Source organism: Lactuca virosa, chromosome 4, assembly GCF_052849685.1.
Source record: "Lactuca virosa cultivar CGN04683 chromosome 4, Lactuca_virosa_CGN04683_v6, whole genome shotgun sequence".
Classification (NCBI taxonomy): Eukaryota; Viridiplantae; Streptophyta; class Magnoliopsida; order Asterales; family Asteraceae; genus Lactuca; species Lactuca virosa.
In genome coordinates, this window is record NC_136429.1 from 89474113 (window position 1) to 89497280 (window position 23168).

Here is a 23168-nt window from a genome sequence, read left to right on the forward strand (position 1 = left end):
CTCGATTATGCCCTCCAAGTTTGTGACTGTGATACCGAGGATCACAAAAAAGGTGTGAATAACCATGCAAATTAACTTGGTACTCTTAATTTTATCACCTAACCGATGTGCCGGTTAACCACACACGCTCCACCGATCTATGATAAACCTTAAGCCACCCTTTGCCACCCTTGTTAAGTCCAAGTTAGTGTGCCGGTTAACCACACATGCTCCACTAACGACTTTAGCAAGGTGCAAAGTGCAATTTCATGGGTTAGCATCAATTTCACATTTTCCTAAAGTAACTAAGATTGAGAATTTATAAAATGTTTAGTTACTTTATATTTATCATTATACTTTTAATGAGAACTATAGTCTTTGTCATACCCGTTCGGCTAATGACCCTCCACCAGTAAAGGAAGCGGTGGGTGAGAGTGGACACCCATTAAGCTGTCATTTTATAGGCAACAACCTTATACCCCCCTTATAGACCGGCTTCGTGAATGAGGCCTACTAACGGTAAGACTGACTTGATCTTATACATATAAATATATTATTAACTTATAATACTATAAAATATAAGGGTTGAATTTTAGACTTTAAAAATTCTAGGGTTTGGAATTAAAGTATTAATGTGTGACTTTACAAATTCCAAAACTTGAGGGCAAGTTTTGAAACTATTCAAAACCTTTCATTTCTATAACTTATGAGTTTTAATGATTTTAATGAAAAGACTCTTGGAATTCCATAACTTGAGGACAAGTTATGGAGTCCATTAAAAAGCATTTAGATCAACAGTTAAACTAAGAAGCATGTCAAATAATTTCTATGATCTAACAAAACTCATAAGCATGTATAATTCATATCAACAATTTTCAAGAATCATATGAACTTAATATAAAACTTGAAACTTTGACAATTATCTTTCAATTGGACAAGCAAGAACATTACCCTCTTGGAAAACAGATTTCTAGGTTCAAAAAACAGTTTAGGGTAGTGATCCTCATTCAATAGCAAGCAAAAACCCAAAATTCTGCACACAGGTGCATCACCACATCGTGGTAAAGACTGCCACGTCGTGGTGAGCAGTCAGATGCAAAAATGACAGAATTTCAACTTTGGAAAAAACATGTAGCATCAAGTATAATTGAAAACAAGTCTAGGCTCTGCTACCACTGATGCGTTTTGAGCATTCTAACACTCTTATGGTGTGACCCTAGAAACCTTGGATCTATGTTTTCTCTATTATACATGCAAACTTTCATTTTTCCAAGGTTTCATCCTAACTAGCATATCATGGGGTATATGTAATATAAAAAACTAGTAGAATGACATACCTTTCTTGTTGCTTGGATTCCTTAAGACTTTGTGAGCCTAGCACCCCAAATGTGATGCCTCAAATGCTTCACACAACACCACCAACTTTTGGAATAACTTGAGAGAAGATTATCTTGCACACAAAATCGGCTAGTCCTCACTTGTATCATTTAAATGCCGATTTTGATAGAGTGAGGATCCTTTATATAGTGTGCACATTAGGGTTACACCATGTAACTCATGCCTTTCCATATTCCTCATGATCCATGGGTTTTAACCTCCACGGAGTATCCATGGGTCACCATGGGTTTAGCCCAACATGAAGAACTATGGGTCATAAGCCCACTATATAAGAATGAATGATTTACCAAATCAATCCTCATTTATTTAATTAGTCTCTTTTGATCACAAAATTAATTCCAAACTAATTATTGATCAATACTAATTAAATAATTCATATTAATATATTAGAACTTATAATATATTAATAAATCATAAATATCCTCTTCTCACAAAAGTCTATCCAAATGTTCCGATGTCATGCAACCCAAATGGACCATGCCAAATCGGGTCAAGTACATACCAAATATAGTTATGGACTTAGACACCTTATCCAACACAAATCACATATATCGATAACAACATATACTGGGTCCACAACTAAAAGACTGGATTACCCTTGAGCCCATAGTATGAGTCTGGCATGCCATACACGGCCCTCAGCTCATATCTGGCTTGCTCTTGAGCCCACATCATAAGTCTGACTTGCCCTCAACCCACAACTTATGTCTGGCTTGCTCCCTGTCCCAATCATTCATCGGACTGGAATACCAATGTTCAGCCCTTAGTACGAGTTTGGCATACCAACCGGTCCTCAACTCATATCTAGATTAATATTGAGCCCTCAGTATGAGTCTGACATGCCCTACCCGACCCACAGCTCATATCTGGAATGCTCCAGGGTTTGTTGGCTACAACACAAAGCAGTACAACCTCAACCCAACCCAATATGTCAACACATAATAGATAACAACATATACATATAATCATGCAGAGAGAATCACAGTTAGCCCTACAGATCTACCAGACTAGTATATCGGTATCTAGCATAAACATGCATATTTGTTCCATACTCAACATATCAACGAATAGTAGGATATCAAACCAATGGGCCGGCCTTGGTGCCTTCGACCCGTAAGTACAGTGAGGAAAACTCACCTCTCGATCTGATCAATAGCTGATGAGGCCCCGACTCTGAATCTCAGCTTTAACCGCCACCTATCCAACCAAAATACCAATTCGGAATCAACATCCAAAAGACCAATTCTCAAACACCAACCAAAAATACCCTTTAGGTCAAACTTGGTCAAAGTCAAAAGTCAAAGTCAACAGTCCATGTTGACCCCAACACGCCGTGTTGCCCCTTGGCCACGCCGTGTTCCGCCAGCATCCACACAGCCGGGAAAATCCTAGCCAACACGTCGTGTTGACCTAGAAACACGTCGTGTTTGCCGCAACTCTAACATCTTAAGACATTAAGTTGTTTTCTTCGATTCCTAGAGCTCCAAAGCTCAGATCTAGCCCAAAATGGGATCCAGAAGGATAAAGTTTCTAAATTTATCCATTAGGGCTACCCAAAAAGGTCCATAACCCAATCCATAAAGCTTAAATATACAAGGGCTTAACCAATAAGCACTTAATCCTTAAAGATCCATCCATTCCAAGAGTGATTCTATCAGCAAAACCATCCCAAAGGTTGGTGCTTTATAGACATACATGTCCAATGCATGTCTTGCACCCAAAATAGGTCAAAATGAGGATTTGAGACTTAATCTCTATGCATGATATCAAGACTTGATTATAATCCAGATCCAAAACATTACTAGGTCACATTGACCTGGAGATTCATAAAGTTGCAAACTTTATGAGATCTAACCATTTCAACATTCAAGAACAAGAAGCAAAAGGGACAAAACCCCAGATCTAACAACTTGGAATGATAAAAATCGAGTCTTGGACACTTACAAAGGTCCAAAAGAGTGCCAAACTGAAGAATGGGGGCTTGCTTGCTAGATCTTTGCTTCATTCTTCCACTTTCTTCCTTCTTTAGTTTCAAAAACACCAAACTAGCTTCAAAAATGGTGGAAGGTGATTAGGGTTTCTTTCAGATCTTGAGGGGATGAGGATAGACAAACCCTAGCCATCTTATTCCTTTAAATAGGGAGAAAAAACCCGGAATATTAGGGTTTTCATTCCAGTTGTCAACACGCCGTTTTCCAAGAGGCAACACGTCGTGTTGACCTTAATAAAAGCCATGCTTTTTCTTATCTAGACACGCTGTGTTGGTGCCTCCAACAGGCCGTGTCGAATCTCAGAAGGTGATTATACCCAAAGTTGATCCTCAAATTTCTGGGTGTTACACCCTGTGTACGGACTGTTTTCACCTTCTCAAAATCAAATTCCAAAAATACCTTTTGGACTTTTGTTCTCAATTGATTACAAGACATCTCATCTCGACATATAAACGTATGAGCTAAAACCGCTAGTGTCTGAACCAAGAGTTTTGAATCGAAACAAATTGCATGTTTGGAACGTCAATGGCTTGCATCTATCAGAATAGAAATTAGCAATCGGGTTCATCGGAGTTTTTTGGATTCAAAAACCGAACGGTTCCGATCATCGAAATTGATTGGAATCAAAACCGTATTCAAAGATTCAGAAACCAAAAATTGCAATCCATTAGGTTCAGTAGTTCGTCTCGGAATCGGAATTAATTGCAAATCGGAATTGGATAATCATTGAAGGTCTTCAGTTCAGAAATTGTTTCGGAGGAAACCTGCATCGGAATTTTATAAATCGGAATTTGTTGGAGCCGAAATCGAACGTATTTTTCTGATTTTGACATTTTCCAGTCAAAGAAGTATCTTTTTTCCGATCCAATGAAGAAGAAGGGTTAAGTTTTCAACTCCGGTCCCTATACTTTCAGAACTTAACATTTACTACCCTAGTTCCTAAAATCTTTACAAATACATGGGTTTTTATCATTCATATATATATATATATATATATATATATATATATATATATATATATATATATATATATATATATATATATATACCTTTTCTACCCAGTTATTTTTGTTTCTTAACTTTTTCTTTGGACTAATTTTTTCCAATCCCTTCTAATAATTGTTTCTTATTCTTTTCTTTTTGTCTAAAATTTAAAAACCGAAAATACAAAATGTTCTTTTTTTTTGTTATTTTTCCGTTTTTAATTTCTGAAAATCCTGAAAATCCAAAAAGAATTTATTTCATCATTTGATCAAATCTGATGGGTTTTGAAGATCCACTTTAACGAACTTGCTCTTTGTGACATAGTAGGTTATAAGCGGACTTGCTCTTTGTGATAGAGTAGGTTGTTGGTGATTATTCTTAACTTTTCGGATTCTCTCAATGATATTTGTTGAAGATTCAAGGGGGAGTGTTGATTATTCAAGGGGGAGTTCACATTTGAAAGATGATATTTGATTCTCTCTATTTGAAGACCCCATGTACTGATGAGTCTCACAATTTAGGGGGAGAAATGCCAAGAATATTGGAAATCGTGATCTTCATCAGTTTCAACATCTAATGGGAGATTGTTGAGTATTTGAGATATTGAAACTAATTTGACATTTTTGTTATTTATGGAAGGCTTTTTAGGGTTTTATATTTTTGGTAATTGTTTTATTTTACCTATATATAGTCATTAGGTTAGCTTGTGATGTAAGCTTTTTCCTGAAAAAGGTTTCTCTGTACGTTCATTTCCAAATCAATGAGAGATAAAAACTTTGTCAGATTACTTGCAACTTTATGGTGATTGATTCATGATTGTTTTTCAGATTCCGCATTCGTTATCTCATTTTTCGTTCAAACACCTTTCTTATACCCCCATTAAAGTATGGCTTCGTGAATGAGACGTACTAGCGATTTGACATACTTATCTTATACATATAATATATTAAACTTTTAATCATATATATATATATATATATATATATATATATATATATATATATATATATATATATATATATATATATATATATATATCGTATAAGGTGTATTTTAAACCATTCAAAATACTAGGGTTTCAAATTAATCTTTCGAATTAAACAATTAATAATAATTAATTTTAAACTAAATAATGATTTAATATTTTATCTTAATTAAACAATTAATTAAATAAATTTAAATAATATTATTTACCAATTAAACAATTAACTAAATGATTTAATTTCATGGATTAAATAATTATTTACCAATTAAAGAATTAATTTAAATAATGCAAATTTAATCCTAATCCTTTATCCTTCTTTTTATCAATTCATTTTAGTACACAATCAAATAGAAAACCTACGACTCTGATACCACTGATAGAATTTCTAGGTTATAAACAAAAATTACATGTGGCGGAAAAACACTTAAACCCTTAAGTTCACATACAACCTAGAAAAGATATATGTTTTCTCTATTGATAGCAACTAACTATAAATTTCAAGAAAACCTTAGGAGACAAGGCTATGAAATCGAAATTCATACATAAAATTAGGGTTACATACATTTTGATTATTATTGTAAATAATCAAAGTAGAATCCTTTTTCTAGATCTTGGAAAGCTAGCATCAAAAGAAAGGATGCCTCTAATGGCTTGTACCTAAAACCCTAGTAGCAAGAAGACTTGAGGAGAGAGGAGACTACAACATAAATTCGGCTCTATGAAAGCAAGTAAAGGTGTGTCAAAAATAGGCACCATGGTGTCTTATTTATACTTGCTTAAGGAAACTCTCATGGAAACTAAAGAGTCATTGAATGATTAATTCTAATTAATCCTAGAATTAAATACAAATTAATTCTAATTAATCAATTAATCATTCCTATTTTCAATTAATATATTAATCATATAATATATTAATAAATCACATATTTCAATTTCCAATTAGTTTATTTTTCGTACAATAAACTAACAAATTATCCTCCATCTTCAACTGTCATTCTAATTAGTTACTAGTTTTGAGGGCAACCCAAAAAGGAATTTGCTTCTAATTCAAGAATATACCAATTTAGTTATTGGCTTAGACACCTTAATCCAACAGCCATACCGATGCTTAAATACCAACCAAATCCTAAAAATTAGGGTTTCCTCATTTAGCAAGTACGCCCTGCGTACATAGATGTACGCCCAACATACACACTAGTATGCATGGCGTAGTCCTCACTTCCAAAAGTATGAAAATGCCACTAGGGCTCCAATGCATTTTCTTGGACTTAGGGAACAAAACGCAATATAATAAAATTATATGGTTGAAATTAGAAGTACCTTAACATCGGGATGTTACATGGCCCTTATGCCTACTGTCCCAATTACTGTATACATTTCTCCGTTAAATGTATATGAAATAACAAATTTACCCATATATTGTTTTTTTCTCTTAGTTTGTCCCCCCCCCCACCTATAACGTCCCAAAATACTGATAAAAATTTTCATTTTTAAAATCATCAAATACGTACATTAGGTGTCTCAAAACTAATCATAATACTGTTGGATTAGTGTCTAAGTCCATAACTATAATTGGTATGTACTTGACCCGACTCGGCATGGTCCATTTGGGTTGCATGGCATCGGAACAATTGGATAGACCGTTTATGAGGAAAAGACATTTTGTGACATATTAATATATTATAAGTTCTAATATATTAATATGAAATCATGTTATTTAATTAGTATTGATCAAGAATTAATTTGGACTTAATTTAGTGATCAAAAAGAGACTAATTAAATATATGGGGATTGATTGTGTAAATCATTCATTCTTATATATGTGGGCTTATGATCCAAGATTCCTTTATGTTGGGTTTAACCCATGTGGTGATCCATGGATACTCCATGGAGGTTAAAACCCATGGAGCATAAGGAATGGGTAAAGTCATGAGTTACATTGTGTAACCCTAATAGCCACACTATATAAGAACCCCTTTAGTTCAAGAAATTGGCACTAGTGATACATATGTAAGAGGGCTAGCCAATTTGAACATGTATGTCTTCTTCTCATGGTTATTCCAAGAGTTCATGATGTTGTGTGAACCATTTGAGGTGTCACACTTGGGGCACTAGGCTCTCAAGCTTCATGGAGTCAAGCAACAACAACAAGGTATGTATTCTATCTATTTTAGTATCCTAGTATCAATGTTTTGATATGCTAGTTAGGATAATACCTTGGATAATCATATTTGCATGTATAATAGAGAAAACATAGATCCAAGGTATTTAGGGTTGCATGTACACTTAGGAGTGTTAGAATGCTCAAAACCCAACAAATACAATGTATCAAAATCATAAGAGTAAAATAATCATCGATGCGGTAATCATAAGGGGATGTTGTGCAGTCAAGTTGTGCCCTTCCTTTTGGAATTGGAAGTACCTGAAAATGTTTAAACTACAAATCGTATGCACAAAGCTTAGTGAGTTTCCCAAAATACCATATACCATACATAATCTCGGCCCCCGCCCACATATCAGGCCCGACCCATCATAACGGGCCCTGCCCAACATACAAATGGGCCCCACCCAACATACATAACCAACCTCACCCAACATATATAACGAGCCCCGCCCTATCATACAAACGGGCCCACCCCAGTATACAATCGGGTTCCGCCCAACATACAATGCGAGAGTCACAAAGACAGCTAGCATCCTAGACAGTATAATGAGAAGACTCACCTCACAAATGCAGTCAAAAGTCAACGAATCAAATAGTCAAGAAATAAGTGCTAAACTCCACCTAGATAACCACACAATACGAATCCTTAGTCCACCTATAAAAACTAGCAATTTGACCAAAAGTCAACTAGATCAAAGGTCAACTGGTGGGATGTCAAGTCCACCAAGCAAATTACACCCTCTGTTTGCAAATAAAACGGAATATAATGGTAAAAAGGGGTATCGATCCTCGGGGAAATGGTTATATTCAATCACCAATGCAATCCAATGGAACTAGTGTAATAAAACTAACTAACTACTATTAAACTAAAAGGGGGTGTTGTGATTGCTTGAAAACGAAAAGACTTGAATAACTAAAAAGCTTGCAATTAAGCAAGATGGTGAGATGCTCAAATATTGGAGAGAATTGGTCAACCAAGACAATTAAACACAATGAGCATTTGTGTGTTTATCATTAGGATTCAATATGAAGCTTATCATTCATCCCAAATTGGTTATAGCAATCATGAAACATGATATGTCAAGATTCCTCATAGGTAGTATGGAGGTTGGAGAAGCCCACAACACACCTTCTTAATCAAAATCAAGGCTTCAATTGAATCAATTGAACCCAAGAAAGTTGATTAGCCTTAAGAATGAAGGAATCCCCAATTCCTAGAGGATGTCAATGCTTACACATCCATAAAGGAGTTATGATCCATAAGTTAGAGATGATTTCTACCATCATAAAGCCCTTGTTCTAAGTAAAGTCAATGATTCAATGCTAAATCAAAGAAATAAACCAATAATTGCTCATTCAAGTACTAAACTCATGATCAAAGTATTAAACAGACATAAAAAATATGAACTAGAATCATAAACATAAAATAAATGACAATCAAGCATGAATCCTTCAAAACACACAAATATCCAAAAGTTTTAGCCAAAGTTAACCAAAATAAAGAAACTAGCCACTCATGGCAACAAGATAACAATCATAAAAGTGTTTTTGCATCAAGAAACTTACAATTGGTAGAAAGATGAGAAGAATGTGTATCAAGCTCTCAAAAATCGCCTCCAATGCTCTCTAATGGTGGAAAATCGAAGTATGAGCTGCTAGACCTAACCCCCAAAGTAAATCATGAGCAAAATGACCAAAATGCCCCAAATTGTGCAGTTGCGCGGGTACCCTCGCAAGTGTTAAGCGACTAAGACTCCACCCTCGCAAGTGTTGCTGGAATGCTATTGGCTCTTTTTTTTCTCCACTACACCACCCCACTACTCAAGATTCCCTTGGTCCCCTCCATACCTCACATGATTCAAATTTGGCCAATCATCTTCAAGCTTCAAATGTGGATAGTTCAAGCCCAAAATAAGAATCCAAGACCTATCTTTATAAGCCCACTTCATCCAAGTCTTCAACATTTTAAGCCCAAATTTTCTTTGATGGATCCGTAAAGCCTAATAACGCCTCTAAATCCCACAAAGCCTGTCCCCAAGCTAATCTACAACCGCAATGAGCTCCAAAACCCTGCAAAATACCTCATGCAAAATAGAAAGTACCCGACAGGATCCATGCTAAAGAAAATAAAGAATATACAATGCAATACTAATAAAAAGAGCTAAAAAGACTAAAATAAACTATAAAAAAGAAATAAAATAAACTATCATCAACCCTCAAAGTCAACGGTCAAAGTCAATGTCAAAATTGCCAACAACAATCCTCCACGTCGTGGCCTCCCATTGGCCACTTCGTGGGCACAAAACGACAAAACAATCGACTAATCCCCCAGTCGCTACATCGTGGAAACCCAAGACCACGCCGTGGGAACTGGTCTGAACAGCTTAATCGTGTTAAGCTGGTTTCTGCAAATTCCAAGGGCTCCAAAGCCCAAATCTGATCCTTCCCAAGGTCTTGATGGATAAAGTTTCCAACTTTATCTATTAAGACATCTCAATAATACAAGATCTCTAAACCTAGGTCCTTAAAGGCTTTAAGAAGCAAGACCTAACCATTAAGCCTTTAATCACCAAAGATACTCCTCCAAACTTTCCAGAAGGTTTTCCTTCACCTAATGGGTCATAAAGATTGGTGCTTTATGGACATGCATGTCCAATGCATGCCTCTTCAATTTTAGGTCAAAAATGTGGATGAAAAGGACTTAAACTCATGCATGATTTCCAAACCACAACCAACTCCTGAATCTATGAGATATAATGATCTTGGGACTCATAGAAATCCTAAAGTTGCAAACTTTATCTGTTAGCTTCACTCAAAATCCACTAAAGGGTTCTAACATGTAAGATAACCTTAGATCCACTAAGAAGAAACTAAAATATTAGATCAATAAACCTTACAAATGGTCCAACAAGGTGATTTCAGAGATTGGGGAGTGTTTCTTGCTTGCTTTTTGCTCCAAACCTTCCTTCACTTCCTTTAAAATGCACCAAAACACCAAAGAGAGCTTAAGAATCACCATTATGAACTCAAAGATCACCAAAAGGAATTAGGGTTAGGGTCCCGAGGTTTGAGAGTGATGGAGGCTGAGGGTAAACAAAGCCTAGCTTATACTTTCCTTTAAATACTAAAAAAATTAGGGTTTTCTCATCAGACGGTCGCCACATCGTGGCCAACATGTTGCCACGCCATGGGAACCAATTTAGAACCCGCGAACATTCCAGATATGCCACGTCATGGTTGTGCCTCCCCCACGTCCCGGTGACCTAAACCCAACATATTAAATTATATAAATAAAATAAGAATACCTCAAGCGATCCGGATGTTACACCACCCTCACGTGCATCCCCCACCCTTAATCTTAAACATGTCACTACTCCATCAACATCTACCAATCACCATCAACCACCATGAACTACCGTTATCACCATCATCATCATCACCACCACCACCATCCTTTAACAAACCCACAAAAACCAACAAAACCCTAATCTTATTTTTATGATCGAAATTGAAATATTTTCCTCTCACAAAATTTATATTGGATTATTAATTGCCATTAAGAAATATCCAACTCGAAGCCACTCATTTTAAGAAAACCAACGCCACTCTCCTCCTTCTCCATCTTACTGACTACCATGTTTTGCCTTCATCACCAAATATCACATCTACATTAAGCATAAAGTAAGTTAGCCCACATCAAGCATATAACAAGCATAAAACACCATAAAAGAAGTACGTAAAAATAAATAAAATAAACCTTCCAATCAAAGACATAATTGCATTAAAAATCTAATTGCAAAATTGAAAACAACGGTAAATTGAAGAAATCACACAAAAATTTAAAACCATGTGTAAATGATTCCTCCTCTAGAATCCCTTAAGATCAAATCCCCTTATATTCTTACTAATTCTAATGTTTCACTAGTACATATGATTCCTTCTCAAAACATCTCTTCAATAACCACAACCACAATTGCAAACACAAACTCCTAATTATGCGTCCGGAAAGTACAATATCATTATGTACTATTGTAACACAATCCAAAATGTTAGCCCAACATATATAGATTTGACTACGGTTGTCCGGAATTAACTATGTCAGTCCAAAATGTATGACTACACGTTTCGGAATCCAAACTCTACCAACCCTGCCAACTCCAAAATGAACATCACTACTTCGTAATGGCCTAATTCCAAAGAGAATAGTCATATTTCCAAATTTGAAATAAGTTGATTATTTTTATTAGACAAAACTTCAAAAATGGTCCCTGTGGTTTCCGAAAATATCAAGTTTAGTCCCTAAGTTCAAAAAACCTCACAGATGGTCCCTGTGGTTTCAAAACTTTTAACAAATGATCATTTTCGCTAACTCCGTTAACATTTAGCCGTTAAGTGAAGGGCATTTCTGTCATTTCACAACCACAATGACCATTTATGAAGTTTTGCCTTAATTTTTTTAAAAAAAAGAAAAATAAATATAATTATTTAATATTAAACACCCTCTCTCTCTCTCTCTCGTGAATCAAATCATTCTTCGTTGCCCCCACCATCGCGTCGTTACTCACCGTTTTGTCACCACCAAATTCTACCACCGGTTCCTCTGGTAAACACTCCGATCCCCATCCCATCCTTCTCTTCCTCCCTAAAAGTTCACCAAGAAATTGAGCCTGGGTAGCAGACATGAAATCGATTAGCAACCCCAATGAAATCATTCACAAAATCAAGAAACGGGTTCTCCGTTTTAGTCACCGGAGCAGCCAAAAGACGAAATGGGGACAACCCTCCTCCACCCCTCCTCCTGTTGATCGGAAACAACCAAACACCCTGAGGATCGCTGCTTCCCTCCGCTGCTACTTCGCTGTTTCCTTCCCTTCCTCCCACAGAGAAGGAACAACCAAGGAGGCCACCGGAGCAACCCCCTTGCTGTAACAGTCACCCAACATCATAAGTTGCCTTCGTTTTCTTCCTTCATTTTGGCGATTGTCCAAACCCCCCACCGAACCACCTCTGCTTCCATTCTTCTTTCTCCATTCGATCCAGTGTTTCCCATTCCCCTCGATTTGTGATCGTCGACGACGAGAGAAGAGCCAAGGGGAGTTTGCCGGAGATCGACTCCCTTCTTGCGATCTATTTAACCATCAGACCACCATTTTGACTGCTTCCATTCGTGTTCCTTCTTCCCTTTCCCGATCAATGAAGAAGAGACGTAAACCAACAAGGGGTTATCGGTCTTGACGGACACCCTTTTCCCTCCTCGTGATTTCCTAGCCGCACGGGACCTCCCATCGATCTGCCTTTCGTTCGTCTGTTCCTTGCCCAATCTGATGGATACGATGATTATTCAAGGTCAAAGTTGGTTTGGCTTTTTGGGGAAGATGAAGGTATAAGAATACGTATTGTACAAGTCTCAAAGCAACGGGGGGGGAGAGAGAGAGAGAGAGAGAGAGAGAGAGAGAGAGAGAGAGAGAGAGAGAGAGAGATCAAATTTCTTTCATTTTTTCTTTTTTTTTTTAATAAAAAAATTAAGATAATAAGAGAAAACCTCATAAATGGTCCCCGGATATTGAAATGACGAAAATACCCCTCACTTAACGGTAGAAAGCTAACGGAGTTAGGCGGAATGACTAAACATTAAAAGTTTTGAAACCATAGGGACCATCTGTGAGGTTTTTTAAACTTAGAGACTAAACTTGATATTTTCAAAAACCACAGGGACCATTTTTGAAGTTTTGTCTTTTTATTAAATCATTCATTTATAATGGTTAGTACTCAATTCGACAAAAATATAATAATATGAGGGCTTAATAGTCATATTGAGCATAATATTAGATGCTCCTGATAAAAAAAGTCTCAGCGACAGCAACCAAAATAAACAGCTCTTTGCTTTTAACAATGGTACACGAAGAAGGCGGAACCCGCGCACCACGGCCTCCCTCATCGGCGGTTGCTCCTCCATCAACGAAGCGTTACCGCGAGGAGGAGTTTGAGGGATCGTTAACTTGCGCGGAATTGCAGCCAATAAAGCGTCGGGCAGTGTTAGGGCAGGATATTTTGTTCAGGATATTGTTGCCATCGAAACAGATTGGGAAGGTAATTGGTAGAGGAGGACACCGTATTCAGAAAATCCGAGAGGAAACTAAGGCCACTATCAAGATCGCAGACGCCATCGCGGTTAGTTAAATTGCTGCATATGCTCATATGTTGTGCTGTGTAATGTATATGCACATACTTAATCTGAAATTAGTCAACTTCCTCGTGAATTAAGTTATCTATGGGATATGCTTAGGTTATAATTTGGGTAGAACCACTAAAAGGTGGATAGGTTGTGTATACTTATTTATCTATATATTTGGTGTTAAGATTAGTGTCTAAAAAAAGTTGTTTAGCTTTAAATTTGAAGTATTTAAACAATAAAACTACAGAACTATATGAACAACATAAACTATTCAATGGAGAACTAATGTATTATGTATAAAACGACTATGTATTTGGGGGAATACTACTTGAGAACAGAGATAAAAAGCATACATGATGTATGATGAAGTAATAATTGGTATATATTCTTAAGACTAGTTGAACAGCAAGTGTTATAGAGTGGATGTGGAGATGTGATCGTTTAGCTTTAAGTTTGCATTTTGCAGATAACTATGTTTATTGCTTATAGAATGTTGTTTTAATCTTTATGCTAGAAGGCCATGAGTCATTTATACAAGTTAGAATCTTGTGTTAAAGGGCAACCTAAGTTTGGTTATCTTATTAGGAAGATAGTTATTTGCTTTTTGACAGAATATTACCTGCAGAGATACTTCTTCACATTTGGTTTATATCATGCCTACATATGTTTATATTATTTATTATTTTTTTCATAAATTACAGAGACACGAGGAGCGTGTTATCATCATAAGCTCTAAAGACAATGAAGACGCTTTTACTGATGCAGAAAATGCTCTCCACAAAATTGGCAGTTTGGTTCTCATGGTGATGTGATATTTAATCTTGAGTTTTAAAGCTTTATTTCACTTTTTCTTTGTAAATAGTATAAGTAATATCAAACCTTTTTGTTAGTACCTTTATTTAATCAAAACCTAGCATTTGTCATCTATTGAGAAATCAGTTAATTTCTGGTGAGAGTTTGATTCTTTATCGATTTAAGTTTGATGTCAGAATATGTGCAAATATACGATGCACAAATTCCATTTATCTATGAATATCTGTGAATCAATGGGTTATTACTATAGGGAAATCCTTTTCTTTTATTAGTACATTTTGTCTTTTTACCATCTAATAAATCCTTTCTTAATATTGGCCATTTTTGATAGAACAGATGTAGATCAGAGAAAACTTGGTGGGATTATAACCAAATTGGAGGTCAAAGGTAAAAATAACAGTTCCTTTCCTCCTTCCTTCTCCAATCCCCATCATACCCCTTCACTCCCCCTCCTTCCCATCCATTCCCTTTTATCCTGTCCCTTGCCCCCCCCCCCCCCCCCCCCCTCTCACTGTGTACCAGAATAGAAATATTGTTGCAAGTTCCTGTTTCTAGTTAAACACTTGGTGAATGTTGGTTTACTTGTGTCTTGATCCATTCTATATTCTTTTGAAGTTTTGTATAGAAAAATGACATTTTTGTAGATTAGCCATCTTTCATATAATACTTGACCATTTGATCTCGTTTAAATCATGGTAGAAATGTTAAACTATAGGAGAGTATGTTTCTTTATTTATGCAAGCATGTTTATGTGTTGATAACTTTGAATTTTGTCTCATGTGATGTCACTTTCTTTAGCTTCTAAATCCTCCTTATAGTTTTGCATGTGGGTGTTTCATCTTTTTCTTTTTTCAGTCCTTTTAGTTCCTGTTTTACCTTTTCTTACCTGTTTTCTACTGATGTAATGACTATTCATTGCAGGATGATCAAAATGTTGAAGGATTGAAAATTGCAACAGGACACGTGGCAGCAAATACTATAAGACTGTTAATTTCTGGGTGCCAAGCTGGCGGGTTGATTGGGGTATCTGGTCAAAACATTGGTCAACTAAGAAACTCCTCTGGTGCAACAGTTACTGTACTTGCTCAAAATCAGTTGCCATTATGTGCATCTGCTCATGAATCTGATCGAGTAGTTCAGGTAGTCATTTTTATAATATATTTTAAGGCAATTTTATTAAAATCATTATTTTTTTTTGTTCTTTTATTATGGAAAATGTAGATATCTGGAGATGTTCCTGCAGTGTTGAGGGCTTTGGTGGAGATCGGATGCCAGTTGAGGTTTGGGTTTTTGAGGAATTCTTTTTTTATCGAGTGGATTTAGATTTAGTTATAGTTAATTAATTTGATTTTATTTTCATATTAGGGATAATCCACCTAAGCAAATAATCTCCATCAGTCCAACTTATAATCTTGGCTTCACTCATCGTCCAACTCAACAATATGTGGACCCGTCTTCAGGTTATATAATTGCATCCCATTTCTACTGGCTAAGAAAACAATATGTTGAATCTATTATTTACCTTTCAGCTGAATATGTAACTCTGGAGATGATGATTTCTGAGACATTCATTGGTGGATTAATTGGGAGATGTGGTTCAAACATATCTCGGATCAGAACAGAGTCAGGAGCAACTATTAAGGTTTTGTTCCTGTTGTTTTTGTTAAATGTTAATCGTTACTGAAAGGAGAAAAAAAAATCAAAATTTGTTTTAATTTTGATTTATTTGATGTCTCGTGTCTTGCAGGTTCATGGTGGGAAAGGTGAAAACAAACATAGACAAATTCACTTGGGTGGTAGTGCTCAGCAGGTTGGTGATTCCTTTAAAAAAATTGCAACTTTTAGATATCAAAATAAGATTAATATTTTTATATTACAAATTTGATTGAAATGAGTTTAAGAAGTTGATGTGAAATAGGTTGCTTTGGCAAAGCAGAGAGTTGATGAGTACATATACACTCAGATGATGCAGGAAACTGGTGGTCAGCAGTCTATGTAAGTTTTTTGATTTGAAACATCTTGTATTCAAGAAATAGCAATGTACTTTCCATAAAAAAATTATAAATTATATTCTTTGAAAAATTTGCCAAATTGGTAGGTTTAAAAGTAGAATGTCCTAATAAGAATTAATTTGCCAAATTTGTGTTGTGTTTACAGGGTTGATGAAACGGCAGCATTGATGGCAGGTCCTATGTACTACCCACCAGTTGCAGCTCAAGGTTACTATGGTTTACCTAACCCCTATATGTAGTCATAAATAAATTTCATTTACTTTTTAAACATGTTTTTTTCATGGGTATTCTGTATACATGATGAAGTTGCTATTGGAAATTGTAACATGTTACATGTATTTCAAACTTTATTCTAAAAGTAAAAGAGTAAAGCAAATTTCAATTGTTTTTTTTTTAACAATTTTAAACTTGATCACTAAAATACTATAAAAATTAGTATTTTAGCTTGATATTATTTATAATATCGGCTTATAAACTTATGTATATGGGTTAATTACATGAGATGGCAATCAGTTTTAACACTAATTATCGCTTTTTTTTTTTTTTTTTTTTTTTTTTATGTATCTGATTTCTTAGATTGATCATTCAAATAATCTTTTCTTTTTTGTTTTGTCATTAATTTTGTTTAAAAAATTCTATTATCATAAATTTTCTGTAATCCTTGACAATTCCTAAAAGCCTTTTCTTTAATTAATTAATTTAGTGTAGTATTTTAATTTTGTTTTGTTAAATTTTCTCATCTAATTTGTCACTCTTAAACGTACATTATTTTTTAAGGAAAAAGAATATTACCCAACAATAACATCTAAGGAAAAGAGTATGTTATAATACGGGCAAAAAAAAAAAAAAAAAGATAACCTTTACGAATCTAATTTCAGATATTATAGATCAAAATGAAATAAATTAATTAGTTAAAAATAAGAAAGACTTGAAGCTTGAATATAATTAGATGAGTAAAATGAAAAATTATTGAACAAAAGAGGTTAAATGCATAAAACCAAAATAATCGTTAATAAAATCTATATCATAAAAAACCATTTTATGGGGTGAATCATAAATGCAAAATTTTCAGGTTTTGAAAAAACTCTGATTAGAAAGGCTCTAAATCATGGGGCATTTGGTTCGATGATTACAGGAGATTTCTTGGAATCTGAATTCAATTCCGATGGATGAATTCCCAGTTTGGTTGCATAATTATATGAATTTGAATTCCATTATAATCCAAAAACTGTAAACTGACAGAAAACAACAAACAACGAACTGGACAATTTTACACAGAAGCATATTTTCAAAATAACACGATGCATATTTTCTTGTGAAATATGATGAGTAGGAGAAAAATGGAAACAAGAACAAAAATCATGATTTATTCTTAGACAATAAGCTGGTTTATGATGATGATTGGCATTGTAAAAATCAAACAGTATTTACAGTATCACTAAGTGCACGAAGAATGCATCCAAGACCAGCTTTGTGTGTAAGCTTTTCATGAATCCGTAGGCATTGGTCACAGGTGGGCCGATCGCCGGTTGACAATCCTCTATACAGGTACCTGTTGAATTATACAAACAAGAGCTCAGATTCAGAATCAAAGAGCATGAAACGAAAAACACAGAATGCAGGAGATGAAGAAACCAGGTACTAACTTCATGAGAATATCGTAGTACTCGGGATCCAAAGAGGTGAACATTAAATCCACATCTTTTATCGCCATTAACGCTCTATGCACCACAATCCAATTTGCAGACTACATAAACAATTTAGCACTCAAATCGACGATAATCGGCTAATGAATGATTACATATTACAAATTTCAGTTTTCTATCATGGATTTTCGGTAGAACAAACCTTGCATCGTTCATCTCTCGTCTTGGGGGGAGATCCTTCCAGAGCAGTTTTGAGGGCTTCTACTGGCTTGTACCTAATCGATCACGATCAATCGACTATTAGGGCTTTGATAAATTGGGGAAAGTTGAAATTTGTTATGAAAATTAGGGTTGTAGTGCACTAACTGTTTGAGTAAACTCTCGATCTTGCGAGACTTGTGTTCGATCCTTGTGATGATGGCTTCTGCGTTGTCTGCTTCCACATGCTCCCCCATTTTTGCACAACCTTCCCTTTCTCTCTCGACTCAGACTTGGGCTTTTGCCAAGTTTTTAGGTTCAAAATAAAAATGTTTTCTAAGTTCAGGGACCTGAAGTGAAATTGTTACCAAACACACCTTTTGTTATTTGTTGTTTATTGGGCATTTGGGCTGGTATTAGTGTCCTGATATATTACATAAATAACCTTTTGCATTAGTTTGTTCAATTGAAAATAAGATTTTTACATTTTGACTATTGTTTTTTTTTTTTTTGGTCAAAATTAACCTTTTGTACATATAGGATTAATAAACTCAAACTGTAAGCATAAATTTAAAATTCTCATTAAAAGCAAAAACTAAGAAAAAATTGATTACAAAAATATGTTGGTGTCGGATACTCATCATCTCGGATACCATGATGGCATGATCCAATAATTTTTTGACTAATCTTTTTTGGAATTATTAATTAGCGAAACATTTTATGGATTGATGATGGTATGCATGTCATCCATGGTCTAAGTACAATAAAAAGACATCATCATCTAGGAAACGTAGTGGAAATTTCTATATATGCAATGCTTCAAAGTGTAAGCAGAATATGAATATATGCTTCCTGAGTCCATACGCTAAGAAACATTTATCAACCACGACAATAATTTAAGAATATTCTCCCATGAAAAGAAAAGTTAAAGTGATAAATGACCAAGTAAAGCCACATAAGAATTAACTTGAAGGCAAAAGATATGAGCATGGATTTTGTGAAACTACAGAGAAAGTAACCAAAGAATCATTAATAAAAAGACCATGGACAGAGGTGACTGAAAATGTGAAATTACAGAAAAAAAATAATTATGGGAAATCTTCTAACTCGGGTTCTTGTTGCAGCAAGAAAAACACCATCACCATCATCAGCACCAAGAAACAGGTCCTTATCTCAACGACAATCATCCTTTCTTAAAATGAAACGTTCTACTTCTATTTCTACAAAATCTAGAAAAAGTGACAAGAACAAGTATGCATACATCCCAGACAACTATTCTTCACTAGAACAGGTTCCTTCTCCTTAATTAATTAAATCAGATTGTTTAATTTGGTCAACTATTAGGTTACTAATGTCCTCTTTTACAAAAACTCAGTAAATGTATACAATGGCCATTGAAAAATTCCTTACGTTTTCAGATTTCATTATGCAGGTTACAGATGCATTAAGAGCATCTGGGTTAGAGTCTTCTAATCTTATCCTTGGAATAGATTTTACTAAGAGTAATGAATGGACAGGTTGCTAATACTCTCAGTTTTGTAATTCATTTATCTAAAATGAATCACTACGAATTGTATTTTATTTATAATGGGTCAAATTAAGAGTAAAGTTAATAAAGTTAACTAAAAATAAGAGGCATATATAGATGTGAATGTGTGTGATTATATATGTAAGCTAAAGCTAGATTTTGTTTATGATAGGTAGAGTTTCATTCAATAATCGCAGCCTTCATGCCATCACTGATTCTCCTAATCCCTACGAGAAGGCCATATCCATCATTGGAGAGACACTCGCTCCTTTTGATGATGACAACTTGATTCCTTGTTTTGGGTTTGGAGACTGTAAGTTTAATTACACGCAAAATCAAAACATCACAATTTCAAAATCTTCACTAATTAATCATCTAAACAATCTCTCTCTCTCTCTCTTTGTTTTTTTTCCTAGCAACAACACATGATCAAGAAGTATTTAACTTTCATGAAGACGGTTCCCCTTGTCATGGATTTGAAGAAGTCTTAACATGCTACAAGAGGGTGGTGGAAAATGTACAGTTGGCAGGTAAATACTTTGTTATGCTTTGATTCCTAAGCTCAAACATATATAGTAGTTATAACTTATATGGATGGAAAGCTCATAAAACTGGATTTTGTTTAAAGGGCCAACATCTTATGCACCCGTTGTGAATGCTGCCATAAATATAGTAGAGAAAAGTGGAGGCCAATTCCATATTCTCGTTATCATAGCAGATGGACAGGTCAGTTTTAATTTAAACATCACCTCCAAGTTTCCTTCCAGGAAAATACAATATAGTGATATAAATTCTTCTTGAAAAAAGGTTACAAGAAGTGTTAATACAAGTGATGGAGAAGTCAGTTTACAGGAGCAGAAAACAATTAGTGCAATTGTTGAAGCAAGGTACTGCTTCGATTGATAATCCAATTCCTCAAAGTTTTGTCAGCTAAAACTCAAAATGCATTCATCCATACTTCTTTAATATCTAATTACAGTTGTCTTTGTGTTTAAAATTCTTTAGTCAATAAAAAAATCATGGATGCAGAGAAGTATAAGATTTTAAATTGATCATAGTTACACTTTTTGATCAGTTTGTATCCTCTCGTGATCATTCTTGTTGGTGTTGGAGATGGTCCTTGGGACGACATGAGAAAGTTTGATGACAAGCTTCCTACTCGTGGATTTGATAATTTTCAGGTATATATACACATGCGTTACTTTTGTGCTTAGGATTTCCTAAAAAATTCCAAAAACTATTATCAACTTTGAAGATGAATTTAGTCGATTTGACTACCTCATAATAGCCAAACTCATATCTATTTGTCCTTCTTATCTGCAGTTTGTTAATTTTACGGGTATCATGTCCAAAGATATAAGTCCACCTCATAAAGAAGCAGCTTTCGCACTTGCTGCCCTTATGGAAATTCCCATACAATATATGGCAGTAACTGAACTTGGCTTACTTGGGTATGTATAGACCATCCAATTTATGATGTGTTCTATTTCTTCTCCACTTTTCAATCTATAGGAATATATATGACACAAAAGATAAACATGATAAATACAACCAAATTGAATACTTAATTTCTTGTACATTTTTCAGTAGATATATATGACATCCACAACACTGTTTTCTTGTTAATTTGCATGGATCAAATAAGACGAGTGACTGGGAACACAATGAGAATATCTCCACGACCACCTCCACGTCCAAGAGGCAGCACTCATGTTCCTCGTATGAACAGCACATTGCCTACACAACAAGATGATGATAACAAGGTTATACCATTTAATTTCACTCTACATTACTACATTAGTTATATTGATATATTGTATCCCAAAACTTGACTTCTTTCTTTTATTCTAATTTGGTGAAGACATGCCCAATCTGTCTCACAAACGATAAGGATATGGCCTTTGGATGTGGACACATGGTGAGTCGCAGTGTTCTTTTTTACTTTTATATTTCCAGTTTTGTACACTAGCTACACAAAAAAAAAAAAAAAAACGATTTCATCACCAGAAAATAACTGCAACCCAAAAAGTTTTGTTCGAAAGGGTCGCACATCATGCTGTGGCATGCATTCTGCCCATTATTAATTTATACACACAAACCTCTTGTTGTTGCTGAAACTGTCAGTCGCAAAGCACTAATGGGTTGGCAGAGTTGTTTCATAGATTGATTTGTCATCATGTAATTTAATAATGTACATGATTGCAATAGGCTTGTAGAGAATGTGGATCAAGGTTGAGTCGCTGTCACATATGTCGCCAACAAATCAGCTCCCGGATCAGGCTTTATACATGATGATCACATGGCGATCAATATTCATATGTAAACTAAACTAAATGGAAGTTTGTAAGTTGATAAAACAAGTCTATTGGTATATATCTGAAGGGAAATACAACCAATATTGTATATTAATTAGCGGTTTATTCAATCATATCATTGATGTTTCAGTTTTATCAACTTAAAAAGATGAAAGTTTGTACTAACCTAATGATAATGATCGTAAACCTTAATTTTCATTTGAATTATTTTGCTAAAGTTAATGCAACCATTTTCTAAAAAACGGTGCATTTTCTACCGTGCAACTTTTTATTTTAGTTTCCTCATAAGTAACTTTTTTCTTAAACAATTAACAATTGTTGCCGTTTTATTATGGGGAGCCAAAATTTCTCTATTATTAAGGTGACTACTTAGTTGTCAAGTCACACCGTTAATTATGAAGTTTTTCATGTTATTAAGGCCTTAACGGATTTTTGAGTTGTATTAGAACATTCCATGTAACGCTACGATAAAGCAATTAGGATGTGCTTTTTATTCATTTCATCAACGTTTTCTTCTCCATCATGTTATAAGCTTCTTCTACCCCTTCCATTGAAGTTTTATTCAATCTTAACTATGAGATGAACCCGGACTACGCCTGGGACTAATTTTATAAATATTGTGTTACAACAAATTTCATAAAAATAACAGGAAAAAAGTCACCGAGTATAATAGTGTTATAGGAAGATATAAATGTACCATGTTTTAATAGAGGGAAAATGTCATTATAGCAAAATAAACTATCATGTTGTGTCCGATTTGGTTTTTTTTTTTTTTTTTTTTTTTTTTTTTTTTTTTGCATAATATGTCATTAAAGTTACATTTTAACTGTTAAATAAGGGATCATTACAGGTTTGTAGGTTACCATGCTTAATTGGCACTGGTGACATGGAGACAATAGGGCCACATCATTGCCATGTAAGCGTTTGTATTTAAAAATAAAAAATAAAAAATGTTATATCCATTTACTAACTGTTTCCTC

At 34.8% G+C, this 23168-nt stretch overlaps 3 protein-coding genes across 6 annotated transcripts; 2 read left to right on the plus strand and 1 right to left on the minus strand.

Moving 5' to 3' along the window:
• Window positions 1–13344: 13344 nt before the first annotated feature.
• Window positions 13345–16984, plus strand: LOC145106211 (flowering locus K homology domain-like). Of its 3 annotated transcripts, none has more exons than XM_079043226.1 (9): window positions 13346–13672; window positions 14378–14479; window positions 15411–15632; window positions 15711–15769; window positions 15855–15949; window positions 16019–16131; window positions 16237–16299; window positions 16408–16484; window positions 16647–16984. In XM_079043226.1, exons 1-9 carry the CDS (start codon window positions 13394–13396, stop codon window positions 16738–16740), a joined length of 1104 nt encoding a protein of 367 aa, XP_078899352.1. In that variant the 5' UTR covers window positions 13346–13393; the 3' UTR covers window positions 16741–16984. The 3 variants fall into 3 exon arrangements, with proteins under 3 accessions (XP_078899354.1, XP_078899352.1, XP_078899353.1); XM_079043227.1 differs by having other exon boundaries at window positions 13347–13672; window positions 15411–15629; XM_079043228.1 differs by lacking the exon at window positions 16647–16984 and having other exon boundaries at window positions 13345–13672; window positions 16394–16484.
• Window positions 16985–17842: 858 nt separating this feature from the next.
• Window positions 17843–18651, minus strand: LOC145106216 (actin-related protein 2/3 complex subunit 5A). The gene is made up of 4 exons (XM_079043235.1): window positions 18514–18651; window positions 18350–18422; window positions 18148–18248; window positions 17843–18053 (listed from the first exon to the last, which is right to left on the minus strand). Exons 1-4 carry the CDS (start codon window positions 18600–18602, stop codon window positions 17918–17920), a joined length of 399 nt encoding a protein of 132 aa, XP_078899361.1. The 5' UTR covers window positions 18603–18651; the 3' UTR covers window positions 17843–17917.
• Window positions 18652–19282: 631 nt separating this feature from the next.
• Window positions 19283–22323, plus strand: LOC145106215 (E3 ubiquitin-protein ligase RGLG4-like). 2 transcript variants are annotated; one of them, XM_079043234.1, is made up of 12 exons: window positions 19283–19398; window positions 19470–19636; window positions 19778–19862; window positions 20046–20186; window positions 20290–20403; window positions 20502–20599; window positions 20681–20760; window positions 20949–21054; window positions 21197–21324; window positions 21519–21636; window positions 21735–21791; window positions 22082–22323. In XM_079043234.1, the coding sequence occupies exons 1-12, from the start codon at window positions 19389–19391 to the stop codon at window positions 22163–22165; spliced, it is 1188 nt and encodes a 395-aa protein (XP_078899360.1). In that variant the 5' UTR covers window positions 19283–19388; the 3' UTR covers window positions 22166–22323. The 2 variants fall into 2 exon arrangements, with proteins under 2 accessions (XP_078899360.1, XP_078899359.1); XM_079043233.1 differs by lacking the exon at window positions 19283–19398 and having other exon boundaries at window positions 19405–19636.
• Window positions 22324–23168: the final 845 nt, after the last annotated feature.